The sequence below is a fragment of the Anastrepha obliqua genome, chromosome 5, assembly GCF_027943255.1.
Source record: "Anastrepha obliqua isolate idAnaObli1 chromosome 5, idAnaObli1_1.0, whole genome shotgun sequence".
NCBI lineage: Eukaryota > Metazoa > Arthropoda > Insecta > Diptera > Tephritidae > Anastrepha > Anastrepha obliqua.
The window spans coordinates 127,049,481-127,066,193 of NC_072896.1; the positions used below are offsets into that span (position 1 = coordinate 127,049,481).

General features: G+C 36.6%; 1 protein-coding gene across 3 annotated transcripts in view; it reads right to left on the reverse strand.

Moving 5' to 3' along the window:
• LOC129246872 (uncharacterized) overlaps positions 1 to 15,660 on the reverse strand; it is a 30,009-nt gene extending 14,349 nt beyond the window's left edge. For 2 of the 3 annotated variants that reach the window (XM_054885573.1, XM_054885571.1), the window contains exons 1-3: positions 1,328 to 1,427; positions 1,079 to 1,256; positions 682 to 987 (exon numbers count right to left, since the gene is read on the reverse strand). In XM_054885573.1, coding sequence (XP_054741548.1) covers positions 682 to 987; positions 1,079 to 1,256; positions 1,328 to 1,354 — 511 coding nt within the window. In that variant the 5' untranslated portion in view covers positions 1,355 to 1,427. Of the gene's footprint in view, positions 1 to 681; positions 988 to 1,078; positions 1,257 to 1,327; positions 1,428 to 15,154 lie in introns of those variants that run through there. The other variant, XM_054885572.1, reaches the window with a different exon arrangement.
• Positions 15,661 to 16,713: the final 1,053 nt, after the last annotated feature.

A 16,713-nucleotide genomic window follows, 5' to 3' on the forward strand; every position in this document is an offset into this window, starting at 1 on the left:
GAAATTAGTACAAAAGAGGGCATTTGAAATACATTTTTCCAAGTATATTAACAATTTCTCTAATAATACCAACTAATACAAAATTCATTCGTACAACTACTTTTGCTGAGATATGCATTACGATGCTCTAAGTATGCATATGCGTATGTAAGTATGTTTCCAATGTTTGTCATTAAGCAGTACGAAAATGTTAAGTTAAAGTTTCAAGTTTACGTGAGCTTTCTGCTCGATATCATAACAAACGAACCCTGTACAGAACGAAGAACTCTACAAAGAAAAAATCTACGAATTTACCTTTGTTTGTTATTGGCAAAGCTCCAATATAAGAACTCAGCCTACATTCTTGTTCGTACAAGATTGTGCACGTAGTATGTTGAAATCGCAGAGTAACTCATTGTTAACCCATTGTTGAGCGCCACCAACTAAATTCCGATGCATTTCATTTATGGAGTTTGTTAGTATGAAGGAGGACTAAAAGTTATGAATGGTGCGATTGATTTCGATGAATGTTAACTTTAAATGACCTTAAGAACACACAAATGTTAGAAAGCTTAGTAGATATGAATTGTGTGCATGAGGAAACAAGTAAGAGTTAATTTTGGTAAGCCCATCCATTCATCCATCCATTCATCTACAGATTTGATAGTTACATTGTAATAACGAAACACTGCAATAACTCACCAGGTGTTAGGCTTGGCTTCTCCTTTGGCGGTTTTTGTCCAAATGAGTACTTTGGCGTTGCATCGATGATGGCTTTTGCACCACGGTCCACATCGTATTCCCCCGGTGCGGGTGTGGTGAAAACTATCTTATCTTTGGGGCGGCTGCGCAAACTTGCAGCTGTTGGTGTAGCTTTGCCTTTCATGCCCAAGCCAGTGACGTCGTATTGTGCTGGCCCTGGTCCAATCGAATCGTAATTTCTGCGATGTTTTTGACCAAAAGAAAATGCTGGAGCGCCTGGTTTCTTTGAGTCAGGCACTTTTTTGCCTAGCATTTAAATTAAACATTTTTAACACACATATCGAACGACCTACATACATACAAATATTGGTTTTCACTATTCATTTCAAATTCATACCGACTAAAGTTGGTAATTGCACACACGCTGGTCCCGGACTAGAAATCTCCGCGGCAATTTTGCCGCCACGAAAATTCGGTACCCAAGGTAGTTGTATGATATTGCTACCCATGGCCAATTGTCGTCTTTGATATCCTGGTTCACAGGGTCCGAGTTTACTCCTTTCTGCTGCACTAATCTGATGAAAGATGAAAGACATTGATTTGGTTAGTGAAGGCTAATAATAATAATAATACTTGATTTACATACATAAGTATCTATATATGTAGCTACCATTTTGTATTAAAAACTATTTACGAATATAAAATAATGATTTTTTTAAGTTTATTCAAAATTAGTGGAATGCCAAAGTGACACTGACAAATGGGAATTATGATGAAAATCATGGCAAGGTGCGAGATATGAGTGCGAGACAGACAATCTATTCCAAAATGTACCATAAATTACATATGTATGTATGTACCGGGTGTTTTTTAAGAGGTTGAGAAATTAAAAGGATAGTCCAAAACAGAAATATTGTTGGAATTAATTGTTTTATCATAAATTGACACTTATTTTTGTTATGAAATCCGGCATATGTCCGCCGCGACTACGAGTTCCATTGTCCATTTGATCAATTTAATTTTTGACTACTTTTTCTAACAAATCCGGCCGTATGGCGTCAATTGTGGCTTGAATATTGCAATGAACCGACTGTTAAGCGCGCTGTATGGCAAGTTACGCCGTCTTGTTGGAACCAAATGTTGTCGAGGTTTACCCATTCACCCTAACGGCAGCTCCTTCCTCATTTTGAAAGAAATAAGGGCCGATGATGCCGCCAGAGTATACACCGCACGTAAAATGGATGAAGTGCTCTATGAACTTCGCGAACAGATTTCATTTTTGAAAGTGAATTTCCACAATTTAGAAATGTTGTTCTAGCGTTAAGCGATTCATGACTTGCCAAATATTACTGAACAGAAGTGTCAACACAGTTAGCCCTTCTCAGCTGTGAAACCATAGTTATCGATATGGGTAGTTCTTATGTAGCTAAAAAATACCCTCTCAGGAAGAGTTACGGCAAGACGAATATTTCTATTCAACTATTCAAAAATTCCAATTAATCCGTTGAGCCATTTATTGAAAAACAATGGACAAATTTTGTGACTTGAAGGAAGATATCCAAATGGGAAATGTTTACTTCTTCTTTATGTTTAGTTTGCGGAGGTGGAAGAGGTGTAACACCTGAAACCACATAAAAACTAATTCCAAGCTTTAAGAAAAGTAGCTCTTCACCTATCCATCTATCGTAGAAACGCTGCGGCTCTGAAAGTATTTATTCGATGCGGTACCAGCTGGTGGTAGCAGAGGAAGAGGAAGACCTCCTCCACGTTGGAAAGATTAGTTGGAGAAGGGCTTGGCTTCTCTTGGAGTGCCCAACTGCGCGCTTTGTTAAACTCGACCAAAATCGTGTAAGCGGTTATCGCGAAAATCAAGAAGAAGAAGAGCCCTTCCCCTGTGCAACCCTTAAGCATCCATTTGAAAATGAGACAGAACCCATAAAAGAATTTTTTTAATCCAAGATTGTTAATTTTAATTAATCAAATTGTCATTAATACATTTTTCAAAACGAACTCGCGTTTATTTCACACTTGCAAACAGTTAAATGAAATGTAAGCAATTGACCACAGCAAGCAGTTCGTCTTTGAAAACAGTGCTGCACAGCTTCAAGTTGACCGCTTGCGCAACGCCTTCATCTTCGTCTTCGTTTGCACTGTGATCACTTTCGTGTGTTTACTACTGCACTGCTTTTCGTAAAGAGTAATTTGCGAAGAGTAATTTTTTGGGGTGGAAATTAAATTTTGTGCTTTTATGCATTTTTACTTCATTCATTCTCACCATCGATTGGCTGTCATATGATAGAAAATCATGCAGTGATGTCTCACATACGAGTAATTGGACCTTACATTCTCCCTGTGTGCGCACAAAGCGTGAAATCTTCAAATATTTTCCCCCTAACTTCATCAAGTAAAGATGTTTGCACACTTCATAAAAATACTCAACTTCAGAAGTGCACACACGAAGGTTTTTGTTTGCAATATTTAAATTTTTTAAATTTATGAGGATAAACATTCGTGAAGTTATCGAAAGTCACCTTGCTGCACGCTTTGCAAAAGTAATATAAATATTAGTCAATGTCAACGTAGCTAGCCTTACTAGTTTGCTATGGATACTTGGACTTAGGAAAGTCTTAGAAAAGTTCCTGCTTAGTGGCAGAAAGGCAAAAGCTTTGTTATCACCAATTTATAGAATAACCTTCAAACAGCTGATTGCCTTCGATTTATGTAGACGGGACACCTTTTTCTAGAATAACTTTACCATTTCCATGTGCATTGTTTATTAAGCACGAATACATACGATTATGTACGCGTCAGATGCGCCAATAAACATATACATACAAATATCAATACGTTCAAGTGCACACACATACACACACACGCATGTGAAGCGCTTGTAGACACAAGTAAAGGAATGCCGTGGAAAATGTCGAATTTTCTAGGACAACCACCAATAATAACGGCGCAATGAAGCAAAACAAAACAAAAAACATTCGAAATTTGAAGCAGCAATAAAGTATTCACTTTTGTAGATGTATGTATGTATGTATGTGCATATGTATGTCTAGGAACAAACAGTGATATACATACATTGATGGGTTGTCCTCATTTTGATGTAATTTATATTTAGGTGTTCGGTTGTTAGTAGCGACGTGTTTGGCCGATTTTGGGTGGTATTAAAGACAAAACAGTTTTGAGGTAGGTTGTTTTACTAAACGTCAAGAGGTAAACGTAATTATGTTCGTATGTAGGTATATTTAGATAATCAATCGATTTTATAAAATAATCACTTTTGAATTTTTCAGCCACAGTGGATATTTAAGAAATTTTGTATAGGTAATAGGCGGCGAATGGTGGCCGCCGTAGCCGAATGGGTTGGTGCGTGATTACCATTCGGAGTTCACAGGGAGAACGTTGGTTCGAATCTTGGTGAAACACCAAAATTAAGAAAAACATTTTTCTAATAGCGGTCGCCCCTCGGCAGGCAATGGCAAACCTCCGAGTGTATTTCTGCCATGAAGAAGCTTCTCATAAAAATATCTGCCGTTCGGAGTCGGCTTGAAACTGTAGGCCCCTCCATTTGTGGAACAACATAAAGACGCACCACAAATAGGAGGAGAGCTCGGCCAAACACCCAAAAAGGGTGTATGTGCCAATTATATATATATATAATAGGCGGCGAATAGGAGCAAAAAGTCGCGAAGTTATGAGTACCGGGTTTCTATACCTGCTAGACTTTAAGGCGTTTTCCTGAAATTTATTATTTTTGAAGTCCGTGCATACAATAACTTAAAATCTATTTTTGCCGAAAATCTCTTTTTTCACTTCTAAATACTACCAAATTGCAAACCGAGTGCGACCTCCGTGTGGTATTTGACTCTCAATTCGAAAGTTTTTATATAATTTTCTCGAAGCTGCATGCCATATTAGTAGGCTTGAACGTGTTCAAAAAGTCCTTGTCCGTTATGCTTTGCGTTCTTTGCATTTGACTGATCCTTTTCAATCCTATAAAAGTTGGTGCTTGCTCATGAATCTAAAAACACTAGATATTCATTCCCTCCCTCACTTTCGTTTTCGGTTTGATAAGTGGGGCGATAGACTCCCATATCGTTGCTCGAGAAAACTAATTTCAATATTCCTAAGCGAAGCTTACGAAATCGTGATATTTTCTGGTAGGGGATGATTAAAACTATTTTTAACTAATATGTTTCACATAAATGTATGCAATGTGATAAGTAACTTTTTGCAAGCCTTCTTCAACTTATTGGTGAATTAAAATCTAGTCTTTTCTTTTGTGATGAGACTGTCTCATAATATGCAGTCAGATAAAAGTATAAAAGTAAGTCAAAAAATATTGAAGTCGAAGAAGTAGGGCTCACCCTATTATTACCGGTACATAATTTCCATTTTCGAAACCGTTGCTCAGATATTAACAGGTGCTTTGGCACCCATTTAAAACGAAATGAAGAAAATAATAATGGCTATACTGGAAATAAACGGAAGTCATGCGTCGAGCCAATTGGCGTTACTAATATTGTGCAGCATTAGCATTCGTCACGGGACTAATGAGAAGGAAATGTTTCATGGGATGGGCTACTCTGCAAGGCAATGTCCAAGAAGTAGGTTGGGAGAAAAGTAATTGACACTGTATAGTGCGTTTTTGCGCAGGTAAGTTCATGCGAGTATAACAACAAACTACACAAACATATGCACACACGTGGCTTTGCAGAGTAGTCCGTTAGCGCAATTAACAGCTAAGAAAACCACAGTAAGTTTTTACTCTATGCCATAACTTCCCAGTCGGATGCTTCTTTAGTACAGCAGGATTTAAACAACCTTGTCGCTTGGAGTGTCAAAAATAAGCTTCCACTTAATACAAAGAATGTTTTCATGTCACCTTTTCAAAAACTTTTAATGTTATTCCTTCCTCTTATACTTTATCAAATGTGGTGCTTTCTAAAGTTAAAGAGTTTTCTCTTCAAAGCGTGACATTTGACTCTGGTTTTATATTCGTCAGTCATGTTAGTCAGATATTGCTAATTTTGCATTTCTGAGGCCCCTTTACTAAAGACCCCTATACCAGAATTTTTTTTTTATTTTTTACACAAATCATATCAAGTCCTATCTGTTACTTATTTCTCATAGAAGAAAAAAGAAGCATTTGAATGTCTGTTTTACTTACTTCTTATTTATTTTTCAAAAATATTAAGACTTATTAATAGTATTTTCTGATAGCCGTTAACCATCATCAGGCCATGTTAAACTTGTGACGGTATTTCTGCTAAGAAAAAGCTTCTCTCCCCAAATTGAGGGCGAAGTTAGGCGTATGTTTGTATGTATGGGCACTAGGTCCGGTAAATTCTCAGTTCTTAAATAATATTAGGTGCGCAACTAAGCTCAATAGATGCCGCCAGCAGTGTGTGTTAGTCGATTCTAATATAAACTAAACGTCATAAACCAAGCTTAGACATATGGTAAACAAACGGCTTCGAGGCATTGCTCAATGAGGATCCGTGTCGAACGCAAGAAGAGCTTGCTTCAGTATTAGGAGTTACCCGACAATCCATTTCCAAGCGATTGCATGCTTTGGGACTGATTCAAAACCAAGGGATGTTGAACGACGTTTTTCGCCTGTGAACAACTGCTCCAGCGCCAAAAAAGGAAGGGTTTTCTTCATCGCATCGTGACGGGTGATGAAAAATGGATTCATTACAGCAATCCAAAGAAAAGAAAGTCATGGGGAGTGCCCGATCATTCTTCTACGTCGTCGCCTCGGCCGAATATTCACGCTGCGAAGGTTACGCTATGTATTTGGTGGGACCGAGTTGGTGTTTTTTATTATGAACTGTTAAAATCAAGCGAAACCATCACTGGGGATCGATATCGACTTCAATTGATGCGATTGAGCCGAACACTGCACGAGAAGCGGCCGCAATACGCGGAGAGGCATGAAAGTGATTCTACAGTATGAAAATGCTCGGCCTCACGTTGCCAAACCCGTTAAAACCTACCTGGAAACACTGAACTGGGAAATCCTACCCCACCCGCCATATTCTCCAGATATTGCGCCGTTCGATTATCACCTGTTCCGATCGATGGCACATGGTCTAGCTGACCAGCAGTTCCGTTCATATGAACACATCAAAAAATGGTTTGATCCGTGGATAGCCTCAAAAGATGAACAGTTTTACCGCGACGGTATACCAGATCTACCAGAAAGATGGAAAAAAGTAGTAGCCAACGATGGGCAATACTTTCAATTATTCACTTGTAACCATTCGGAATTCACAGAGAGGTCGTTGGTTCGAATCTCGGTGAAAGCAAAAATTAATAAAAACATTTTTCTAATAGCGGTCGCCCCTCGGCAGGCAATGGCAAACCTCCGAATGCATTTCTGCCATGAAAAAGCTCCTCATAAAAATATCTGCCGTTCGGAGTCGACTTGAAACTGTAGGTCCCTCCATTTGTGGAACAACATCAAGACGCACACCACAAATAGGAGGAGGAGCTCGGCCAAACACCTAACAGAAGTGTACGCGCCAATTATTTATTTTTTATTTTATTAGCCATTTTTTCAGAATAAAGTTGTATTTTCATCAAAACAACAGCGAGAACTTAATTGTGCACCTAATATAACCGACATTGTTTCGACGATTGAAGTATGTACTGAGAGTACTTAACAAAAACGGCCTTATTTTCAATTTTAATTACAATATTAATCTGCAATCAAATTTTTTTCTTTTATATAATATTTTGTTTTTGGAAAATGTAAGTATGTAGGTGGTTTTTGTGTATGAGAAATAAAGCACGTAGTTGTGTGCATATAAATGTATATGTGTAGATATGTATATATGTAAGTACAAAGATAGTAGGACACCGCTAATATAAAATGTTGCTCATACGCCCGGCGGCACACACCGAAGCAGACCAAATAAAATTTTAAAAATTTTAAACGGCCAAAATACAATACCAAGTCTTGCGTGTCAGTTCAATACTGCATATGAATCTATTTGTATGTATAAAATCTATGTATGTATGTATGTATACATGCAGTGTTTAAGAAAATAGTAGAAATGACTCGTTTTAAAAAACTATACAACACTTAACGCCTACACAATTCAATGACGGTTTAAGACTTGTTTCTGTGTCATCGAAGATTACGTTTCACTATGAATCAGGTTTCTAAATGCCTATACATACGTGTACACACCTACAGACATGTCTACATTCGCTTGCTCTTGGCTAAATATGGAGTTGCGCTAATTTTAAAGCACACGAAAATATATAGAATTCAATGAAAAATTCGCATTTATACAAAATTGAAAAGATGTCAGACAAAACCATTAAAGTGAGTGGGATTCGCCAGAAGTGACTGTTGAAGAAAGTTTTATTCTAGAATTGTTCTAGAGATTACGTACACATTTATGTGGGAATATGTTTGTATACAAAAAATAAAAGTATACATATATACAAATTTACATATGCTAATATGCAAATCAGAGAGAAAGCTGTAGAACTTTGCGAATCAAATAATAGGACTATGAATAAGTTCCTTGCGGTTTTACAACAGATGGCGTAATTTGATTATTATTCCATCGATCCACATTTCCAAACATTCATTGGAGAGCTACTGTCGTAAGGCACAAACGTCAGTATAAGTTTTTTATTTGAAGCGTAAACAACAATATTTTTACCACACTTGAAAATGTCGAATTTCGTGCCAAATAATGTGTTTTTGCGGGGAATTTTTTAATATGAAGAAAAAAGCAGCCGAAAGTCATCGTATCTTGGTGGAAGTTTATGGTGAGCATGCTCTAGCTGAGCGAACGTGCCAGAAGTGGTTTGCACGCTTTAAAAGTGGTGATTTTGGCTTGGAAGACGAAGAACGCGAGGGTGCGCCGCCAAAGTTCATGGATACCGAATTGGAGGAATTGCTCGATCAAGATCCGGCTCAAACGCAAGAAGAGGTTGCAAAAACTTTGGGAGTTGATCAATCAACCATTTCCAAACGTTTAAAAGCCATGGGAATGATCCGAAAGGTAGGCCATTGGGTGCCATTACATATTCGAAATTTGAAAATAGTCAAGACAAGGCTTCGCGTTTCAGTTGGCTACCAAACTCAATATATTATATTAGGTAGTTTGATAGGTAAAAGTGGCAGTCGGTCTTTAAACTAACTCACTTAGACCGATGCCGATCCAATGTGATGCCACAGCAGCAGTTTACTTCCCGTTAAACCATTTGATTTTAAGCACAAACCCATTGATCTGGCCGACACTTAAATGCCTAAGGTCATCAGTATCATTCAAAAACGAAAAGCGAAAGTACAGAGCAGATGTCTGACAGACTCTGCTCCTCCTCATTCTTGCAGCTTTTGCAATACATGCCAGACTATCAACTCATCTCGTGTTAGCTGAGGTAGCAAAGCTACTTCTACCACGCAAAGCTACTTCTACCACGCAGGTTGAGAGGGGCATACCTACAATCTCCATACTAAGAGGGAGGGGAGTGGTAGTGTCCTCTCTCACTAATTTGTCTGCCTTACAATCCCGTGGTATGCCACTATGCCCACACAATATTCCGCATATTCACAATGTTCCGCCATCTCGTTAAAAGACGTCCGGCATTAGCGAGCAGTGATGGAATTAGTGACCACTGCACCAAGAGATTTAATCGCCACTTACCTCTCAGAATAAATTTAGACTTCTCCAAATGTATGAAATGCGTTACAGTGATTAAGATGACGAGCCGAAACGTTTGCTTTTGGCCAAGGCCAACTTTATCATCAAGCTTTGAGCCATCAGTAAAGAACCTAAAACAGTTTTTCCGACCAGGTTATCCCAATATAGTACCTGTTGATAAATGCTATTCTTTGTTTTATCCGAAGGTTGACATAGTTTGTATTATTTATGCTGATTCCTAAGCTGCAAAATCCTTCACAGCTTCGAAGTGTGTAGTATTACGCAAGCCTTATTTTTGTTTTGCCAAAACGTACTTTACTCTTCACTCTTAGGCTAACCTCTTTCTCTAAGCCAGAAAAAAGAGCACTGAAAGAAGTTTATGCTGAAGAGCCTAATGAAACCAGTATGAGCTGCGTACCCCATTGCCGCTGTTCTTCTGTTTTACTATTCTCTGTTTTTACGTAAAATCGAACTTAAGAAGTGGCACAAAAGTGATTGTAGAAATGTGAAATGGAATTTTGAGTTTGTTAAAAAACAAAACAGAAACTAATTAAAGGATTATACTCGTTCCACCTAATCAAATATTTATAATATAGGGTGGGCCATGTAAAATTTGCTTTTTGAATCGGATATAAAAAAAAACTAATCAATATTTTTTCAAACTTTTTTTTTATTTTGACGATTGAACATTGTCTCTTATGAATCAAAAATAATATCGGTCAAATGACTGCCACGACTGGCTTTACAGTAGGCCATTCGATCAACCCAATTTTTAAGCACATTTTCGATTATTTGGGCTCCAATTTCATGAATGGCAACATCGATTTCGTGTTTTAAAGCATCACTCGTTTCTGGATGGTTCGCATAGCATTTGTCCTTAACGGCTCCCCACAAAAAATAGAGAAAATTATTCGGTTTTCAAAAACGGTAGCCAAAAGTTCGAGTGCAACTTTGGCAGTGTGACAAGTTGCACCGTCCTGTTGGAACCAAATGTCGTCCATGTCATCCTCTTTTTGGAAATAACTCGTTGAGCATGTCACAGTAACGCTTGCCATTTACTGTAACCGCGGCTCCTCACTCATTTTCGAAAAAAACGTGTGGATTTTCTCAGTCCCAAGCAGTTCAAAAAGCAAACGCTATATGGCCCACTCTGTACTAAGCCTATAACAAATCGGTTTCAGCATTAGTGGGCAAATGTTTTAGCATGACTTCATATTAGCTCATGCAAATTACAAGAATAATAGGATTTTAATTTGTCAATTTAATTTCCATCTGTGAGATGCGGTTATTACCTCATGCCACCTATTCCAAGCGAAATCAAAAGAGTCAAAAAAAATATATATATAAAAAAATTAAAGGAACAAAAGAGCAAAAGACCAAACAGCAATCAAAGTAGAATGGGAAATATCATGCAAATATAAAAGTAATAAATACAAATGACGTCAATTCTAAAATAACATGCTTTTGACAATGAATTTGCCGCATGGTAGCATACATGCACCTACACATACATGTATTTGTATACAACTGATTTCATTTTACATTTTTCGCAACAGTAACTAAAAATTTGTGTGTTTATAATTGGCCGAATATCAGTATTACAGGTAATTTCGACAGCAGCATATAATTATAGTATTTTTAGATTATAATTCATGCTTATTTTAATACGAGGTTATCTTCCAGTAGTAACTGTGGAACGCCTTCTGGCGTACCTATTGAAGGCGATTGATGTGCGAAAAATTAAATCTTTATTGTGGTTGAAATAGAGAGATACATCTTTTGGCCAAACTCAGTTCAAAGTTTCAGGAGAAAGTTGATGAAAGTGGACCGAAAACATTGATTTGCTATTACAAGTTTTGGATAAGAAAAATAAGCAGACATTATGGGAAAGCAGACTTACAGGTTAACTTATATATAAAGAATTAGATCATAATAACGGTAACAGTTATTTAAATGATAATATTGATAATTATCAAATAATGTGATTTTGAACGTCAGATGTGACCTTAGCACTTGCAAGTATGGGAAAGTGGGAGAGCAAAATAACATTTCATCTTAAGGGGAAATAGCAAGTTTTTACTGGATACATTTTTACTTGTAAGAATTTGCAAGTGAGAAAAACAGCTGATTGCAAAGTAAAAATAAACACGAGTTAAAATTTACGAATTGAGTCAAAGTTCTAAATAAAAATGGTAATTATAAGGAGATCGTAAGTAAATATATTTTACATATATTAAAATTTATAAAGTTTATTTGTATTCATAGACTAGACGAGTCACCGTTGCTGCAGTTTCCGTAATACAAATCGAAAAAATTTAAGGCATATTTTGTGCTGTATGCTAGTATTTCTTGGTTATTAACTGATTTGGCAATATATTCATATAGACGGGAGCAATGGAAATATGAAGAAAGCCTTGATTGCCACAACACATAATTGCTAATGGAATGTTCTGCATCTGACATCGTTGATGAAATGCAAAAAATTGTTGTGGACGAAATGAAATCATGCGATGCTAAGCTGGTTATTTTTTTAAATTTAATACGAGGTGGCTCAACTGAAATTTTTTTACTTTTTGTGATTTTTTCCCGCCAACGATTTAAACAGCTGTGGATAAAATTTGCAAATTTGCAAATATTTCGCAAAAACTAGAAAGCGTTCAAGAACTTTTTTTGATATTTTTCTCTTTGAGAGCAAATTCTAGATATTTAAGTTACTGGCAAGTTACTGGATAGTTTTTACATGAACTGACCTATTATTTTAGTTTCTGTTATTTACTAATACCAAACTTGAGTATGCACCGTCCATTTGACCTCCGTTTTATAGGTGCCATGCTGCTAGAAAGTATTTTTACATTTCGCGTTGGGCAAATTTACGCTTCTCGGATCCTATCCCTACCCATGAAGCACAATGCTTGTTGATTAGCCTAAAATCCTTGCAATACATGACAATAATCTTTTCTTTTATTTTTTATTTTCGATTTGATCAGTGATGCTGCTGACTGTCCCTTGCTTCTAGAGAGGATTTTCTTTAATATTCCGACCGGAGCTCTTCGTAGTTTCGAAATCTCCTTATGCTTGAAATGTTACTATTACTAGGGGTCTTATTGAGTTTAATGAAATCTCTAAATTCATTGATATAGATTTTTCATGCTCAAAAGATCGCCTATTGATTTTTTTGAATATTTATATTATTATAAATAGTTTATCTGTATTTTTTTGAACACCTATTTTTTAATGCCGACGTAGCCGAATGGGTTCGAATCCCGGTGAAACACCAAAATTAAAGAAAACATTTTTCTAATAGCGGTCGCTCCTCGGCAGGCATTGGCAAACCTCCGAGTGTATTTCTGTCATGAAAAAGCTCCTCATAAAAATATCTGCCGTTCGGAGTCGGCTTAAAACTGTAGGCCCCTCTATTTGTGGAATAACATCAAGACGCACACCACAAATAGAAGGAGGAGCTCGGGTGTACGCGCCAATTATATATATATATTTTATTTAATGCCTAAAAATATGTCTACTTATCCTATATGAACTTATTATATTCGTTGGTCTAATAAATAACTACGCTTTCAAAGGATTTAGTGGTACTCGTAGTTAAAATTAGGGTTTTAATCACTAAGTATTCAGTTGTTCAGTGATTTAACTATCCGATGATTGCATTAATTATTTAGGCTATGCCCAACCCTGTTGTTATGTTGCCAAATACTGTTATTTGAGATAACTCCAAGCTGGGCTAACTTCTAATCTGGTGGATTTTGTTTGCTATAACAATCGAACGCTGACTATACGATATGTTAATCGGAAGATTTGCTAGCAATTCATAAGTGTTGTCTGCGCTCAAAGGTCGACCATGGAGAGTTTGACGATTATCACCCCAGAACCGGTGATCGAACCAAAAACGGACAATGTTTAACAGAAGGAATATTGTTTCCGAATGTTTGGTAAATTCTTTGCTGGTGCGGGTACTTCTGTAACTGCCTTCGTACTCATACATATACGAGTATGTATGTATGTGTATACGTATAGATTTGTACCTAAAATTTTCACGCAAATCTCACGGAAGCAAATGCTGCAAAGTGTCGTTGACGTTTTGCCCCAGCAATTGGTTGCTTGCCAATTGGACTAGGTCTCGCAAACGGTAGCACATAAATAGATGCGGCTACTTAAATACGCATGTACACATGCATATGTGCATGCATACATATATACGTACGCACAAAACACTACAAATGTGGAGTTAAAAGTTTAATTGAATTTTTGTTGATCAACTGATTGCGTTGGAGGTGCGGAAATTGCATTTTACACACACGCATGCATAGTCACATACAAACTTATATATACTTACAAATATATCTACATATATGTAGAGCTTCCTACTTATTAGGAAATACAAACACTTTTTGTTTGTCTCAATTAAAAAGGTTCAATTCCAATCAAACTCTTAGCCGCCCATTCCAATTCGTGCGCAAGATTGGCTTCTTTCTTGTGGTAACGTGAGCTCATAAGCGGGAAATGGTAAATGAGATTAGCTGTGAAATCTATAGACCGGTTTCTTGTGCTGATGTCATACATTTGTTTTGTTTTCATTACATACACGCAAATAATTGTATGCATGTATGTATGTACATCGGATGTGGCTGAAGCTGCTGCTATCGTTTAAAATTACATACATACATACATACATACATACATTCATATATATACAAGTATATACATCCATGTGTGTACATTTATATATAACAGCGCCCCAATGAAGTGCTACAGAATGCATGCAAATAGTTATATTTATACACACACACACATGCATGCACACGTCCATGCATACGCATATGCGTTTATTAAACATTAGAAAACCACATCAAGAATAAAAATTTCGCATATTAACTATACATACGAATACATTTACACAAACATACAGCGGGCATAAAGTTGTAGGTACAAAATGGAGTAAATCTAACTTTACTGACAAATCTAACTCTCACTCTAAATATATATGTGTATATATGTATTTGTGTATATATTATTTGAAATTAATTTATTAAACTTTAACTTACAAAAAATTGGGCTCGGCTATCACCGATAACCAAAACCATAAGTAAATAAAGGGGCTAAGGTAGACGTGCCTAACCGGCCAGCGTTTAACAAAGATTTTCAGGACTAACTACACAATTTTTTGTTTATGTTAATGTAAATATTTTATTGTTATGAGGCCTTTCTATAAGTCATATTAATAATTTTTTATTTTAAAATATGCTGCCCGCCATAAATGGCAAGAGCTGTGTCATTATTTGTAGGACAGATTGTCACCACATCAATAAATCTCGCAAAAAGTTAATTATTTTAATGAGAGATTTACATATTTGGACATTTCCGTCGCCATTCAATTAGCATTCAGAGAGACTTATACCTTAAAGAGTGAAAAACGCTTTATATTCTGGATGTGCAAATTTAAACTATTACAAAAACAACGTGACAAAAATGCAGCGCGATCGATAGATGAATGAATGCAACCGGCTGATATCGCCCATCCCACCTCATTTCGCACAGCAGTCAGTCAATGAACCGCAAACGCAGTGCAACAACAAACAAACCACGTTAACACACAAACATAGAATTAGCTAGATATTTAGTTGCACACGAAATGCATTGCACCATCCAGCGAAATAACCGCCCACCGTCAGCGTCTCAAGGACTGCCTGAAACATAGTGCCGCCCACTTTTCCGTTACAGCGCATTTTCCATTTAATTGTTAGTAATATGAATTGTTAGTGCATGCAACGTATGTATGGATGTACCTTCGTTGCTTCTCCGCAGAAACCCCGTTTGCCGTTGATTAGTAGAGTTACTTAAAATCGTTCGTTGTCCTTGCACTTCAGCGCCTGGCTAAATATTTTCCAAATTATTAAATTGGCAAGCCTCGCATAGAATTTTTTATGTTCCGCAGAATTCGTTTATAAAATGCTTTTCTGCGCGCACTTAGAAGAACTCAGATTTTCACGTTGGAGCCAGAAAAGGATTCACTATTCGAAGGGAGTGGGAGTCGTTTATTTGTTTGTAAATATGAGTAGGTGAGTATGTGTTGGTATTTACAAAACAAGAAACTTTGTCGCTTGTACGGGTTCGCTTGAACCAATTATTTATTGAGGTAAAATAGGTTCTAGATTATTTAGTTATGTACGCACAGTCGTTTATTTATTTTTATTTTGTTCTTTTCAGCGCTTGGAAGATTGTTATAATTGATTGCGAATTGAGGCGAAGTTGAAGTGGAACACGATTTTCGGTAAACTTTTCCATTAGGCGGTTGAGCTACAACTGACACGTTTAATGCTAGCGTTTCTGGCTTTCGTCTAACTTCCAAGCAAGCTTATGCTAGTGAGCAGTGAGTGTAGTTGTTTCGGTTGCAAGAGCTTGTAGAAAAGCTCTGCGATAAATTGACAAGGTGCTGTGTCAAATCTAAATTGTGATGTTATTTACGACTTGCTTCTGCCTGCATTATGTTTGTATTGAACCGTAAAGTAATGACTATTTATATTCATAAAAATGTAATGCTTACCACTCATAAAAGTAATAATATTACGAATAATAACAACAAACATAATGGTGTTGTTAGTATTAATCTTCTGTGAGGCGCAGTGTCTTTTGCAACAATAATAGGCGCGGGGCATCAGATTGATATAAACAAAGATTAATTTTTTTTGAGAAAAAATAGTACCTAGTAATTAAGAAAAATATTATTCTATAAATAAAGTAAAGAAATATTCAAAACTATTTAAATGCCAAAGAACTACTGATCCATCAATACAGTTCTCAGATCGAGCTACCTCAATTTCGCGCCTCTTACAAGAGGACTTGAAGAATTTAATCTTCCTAGGTCTCTGTGTAAATCACTTATTGTGTCGAATTATTTATCAAATAAACTATCTGTTTAATTTAGTTGTTAAGCTATTATTAAGTAATCCCGCAGATCCCAATGACTTAAATAAAGAAATAAATAAATACAAAAAACTCGTCGCTTGTATCAACCAAATCAGCTGCACCCAATGGATTATTATTATCATCCCGCGCCACTAGTTCTCTATTTTTTCTGTGTATTTCTTGTGTATATTTGCATTACTTGGGGCGCTAATTTCAATAAAGAAGTTGGATTTATTGGTTTTGTTAATAAGTGTTATATCTGGTCTATTGTAAATTTGGTTTTATCTGTATGTATTGCTATGTCCCAGTATAGTGTATATATTTCATTTTCCATTATATTGCATCATTATTATTATTATTATTATTATTATTATTATTATCCACGCCACTCTCCCCCCCGCATACCGCGCGAGGCGGGGTCCATTTTCACCGAGCACAA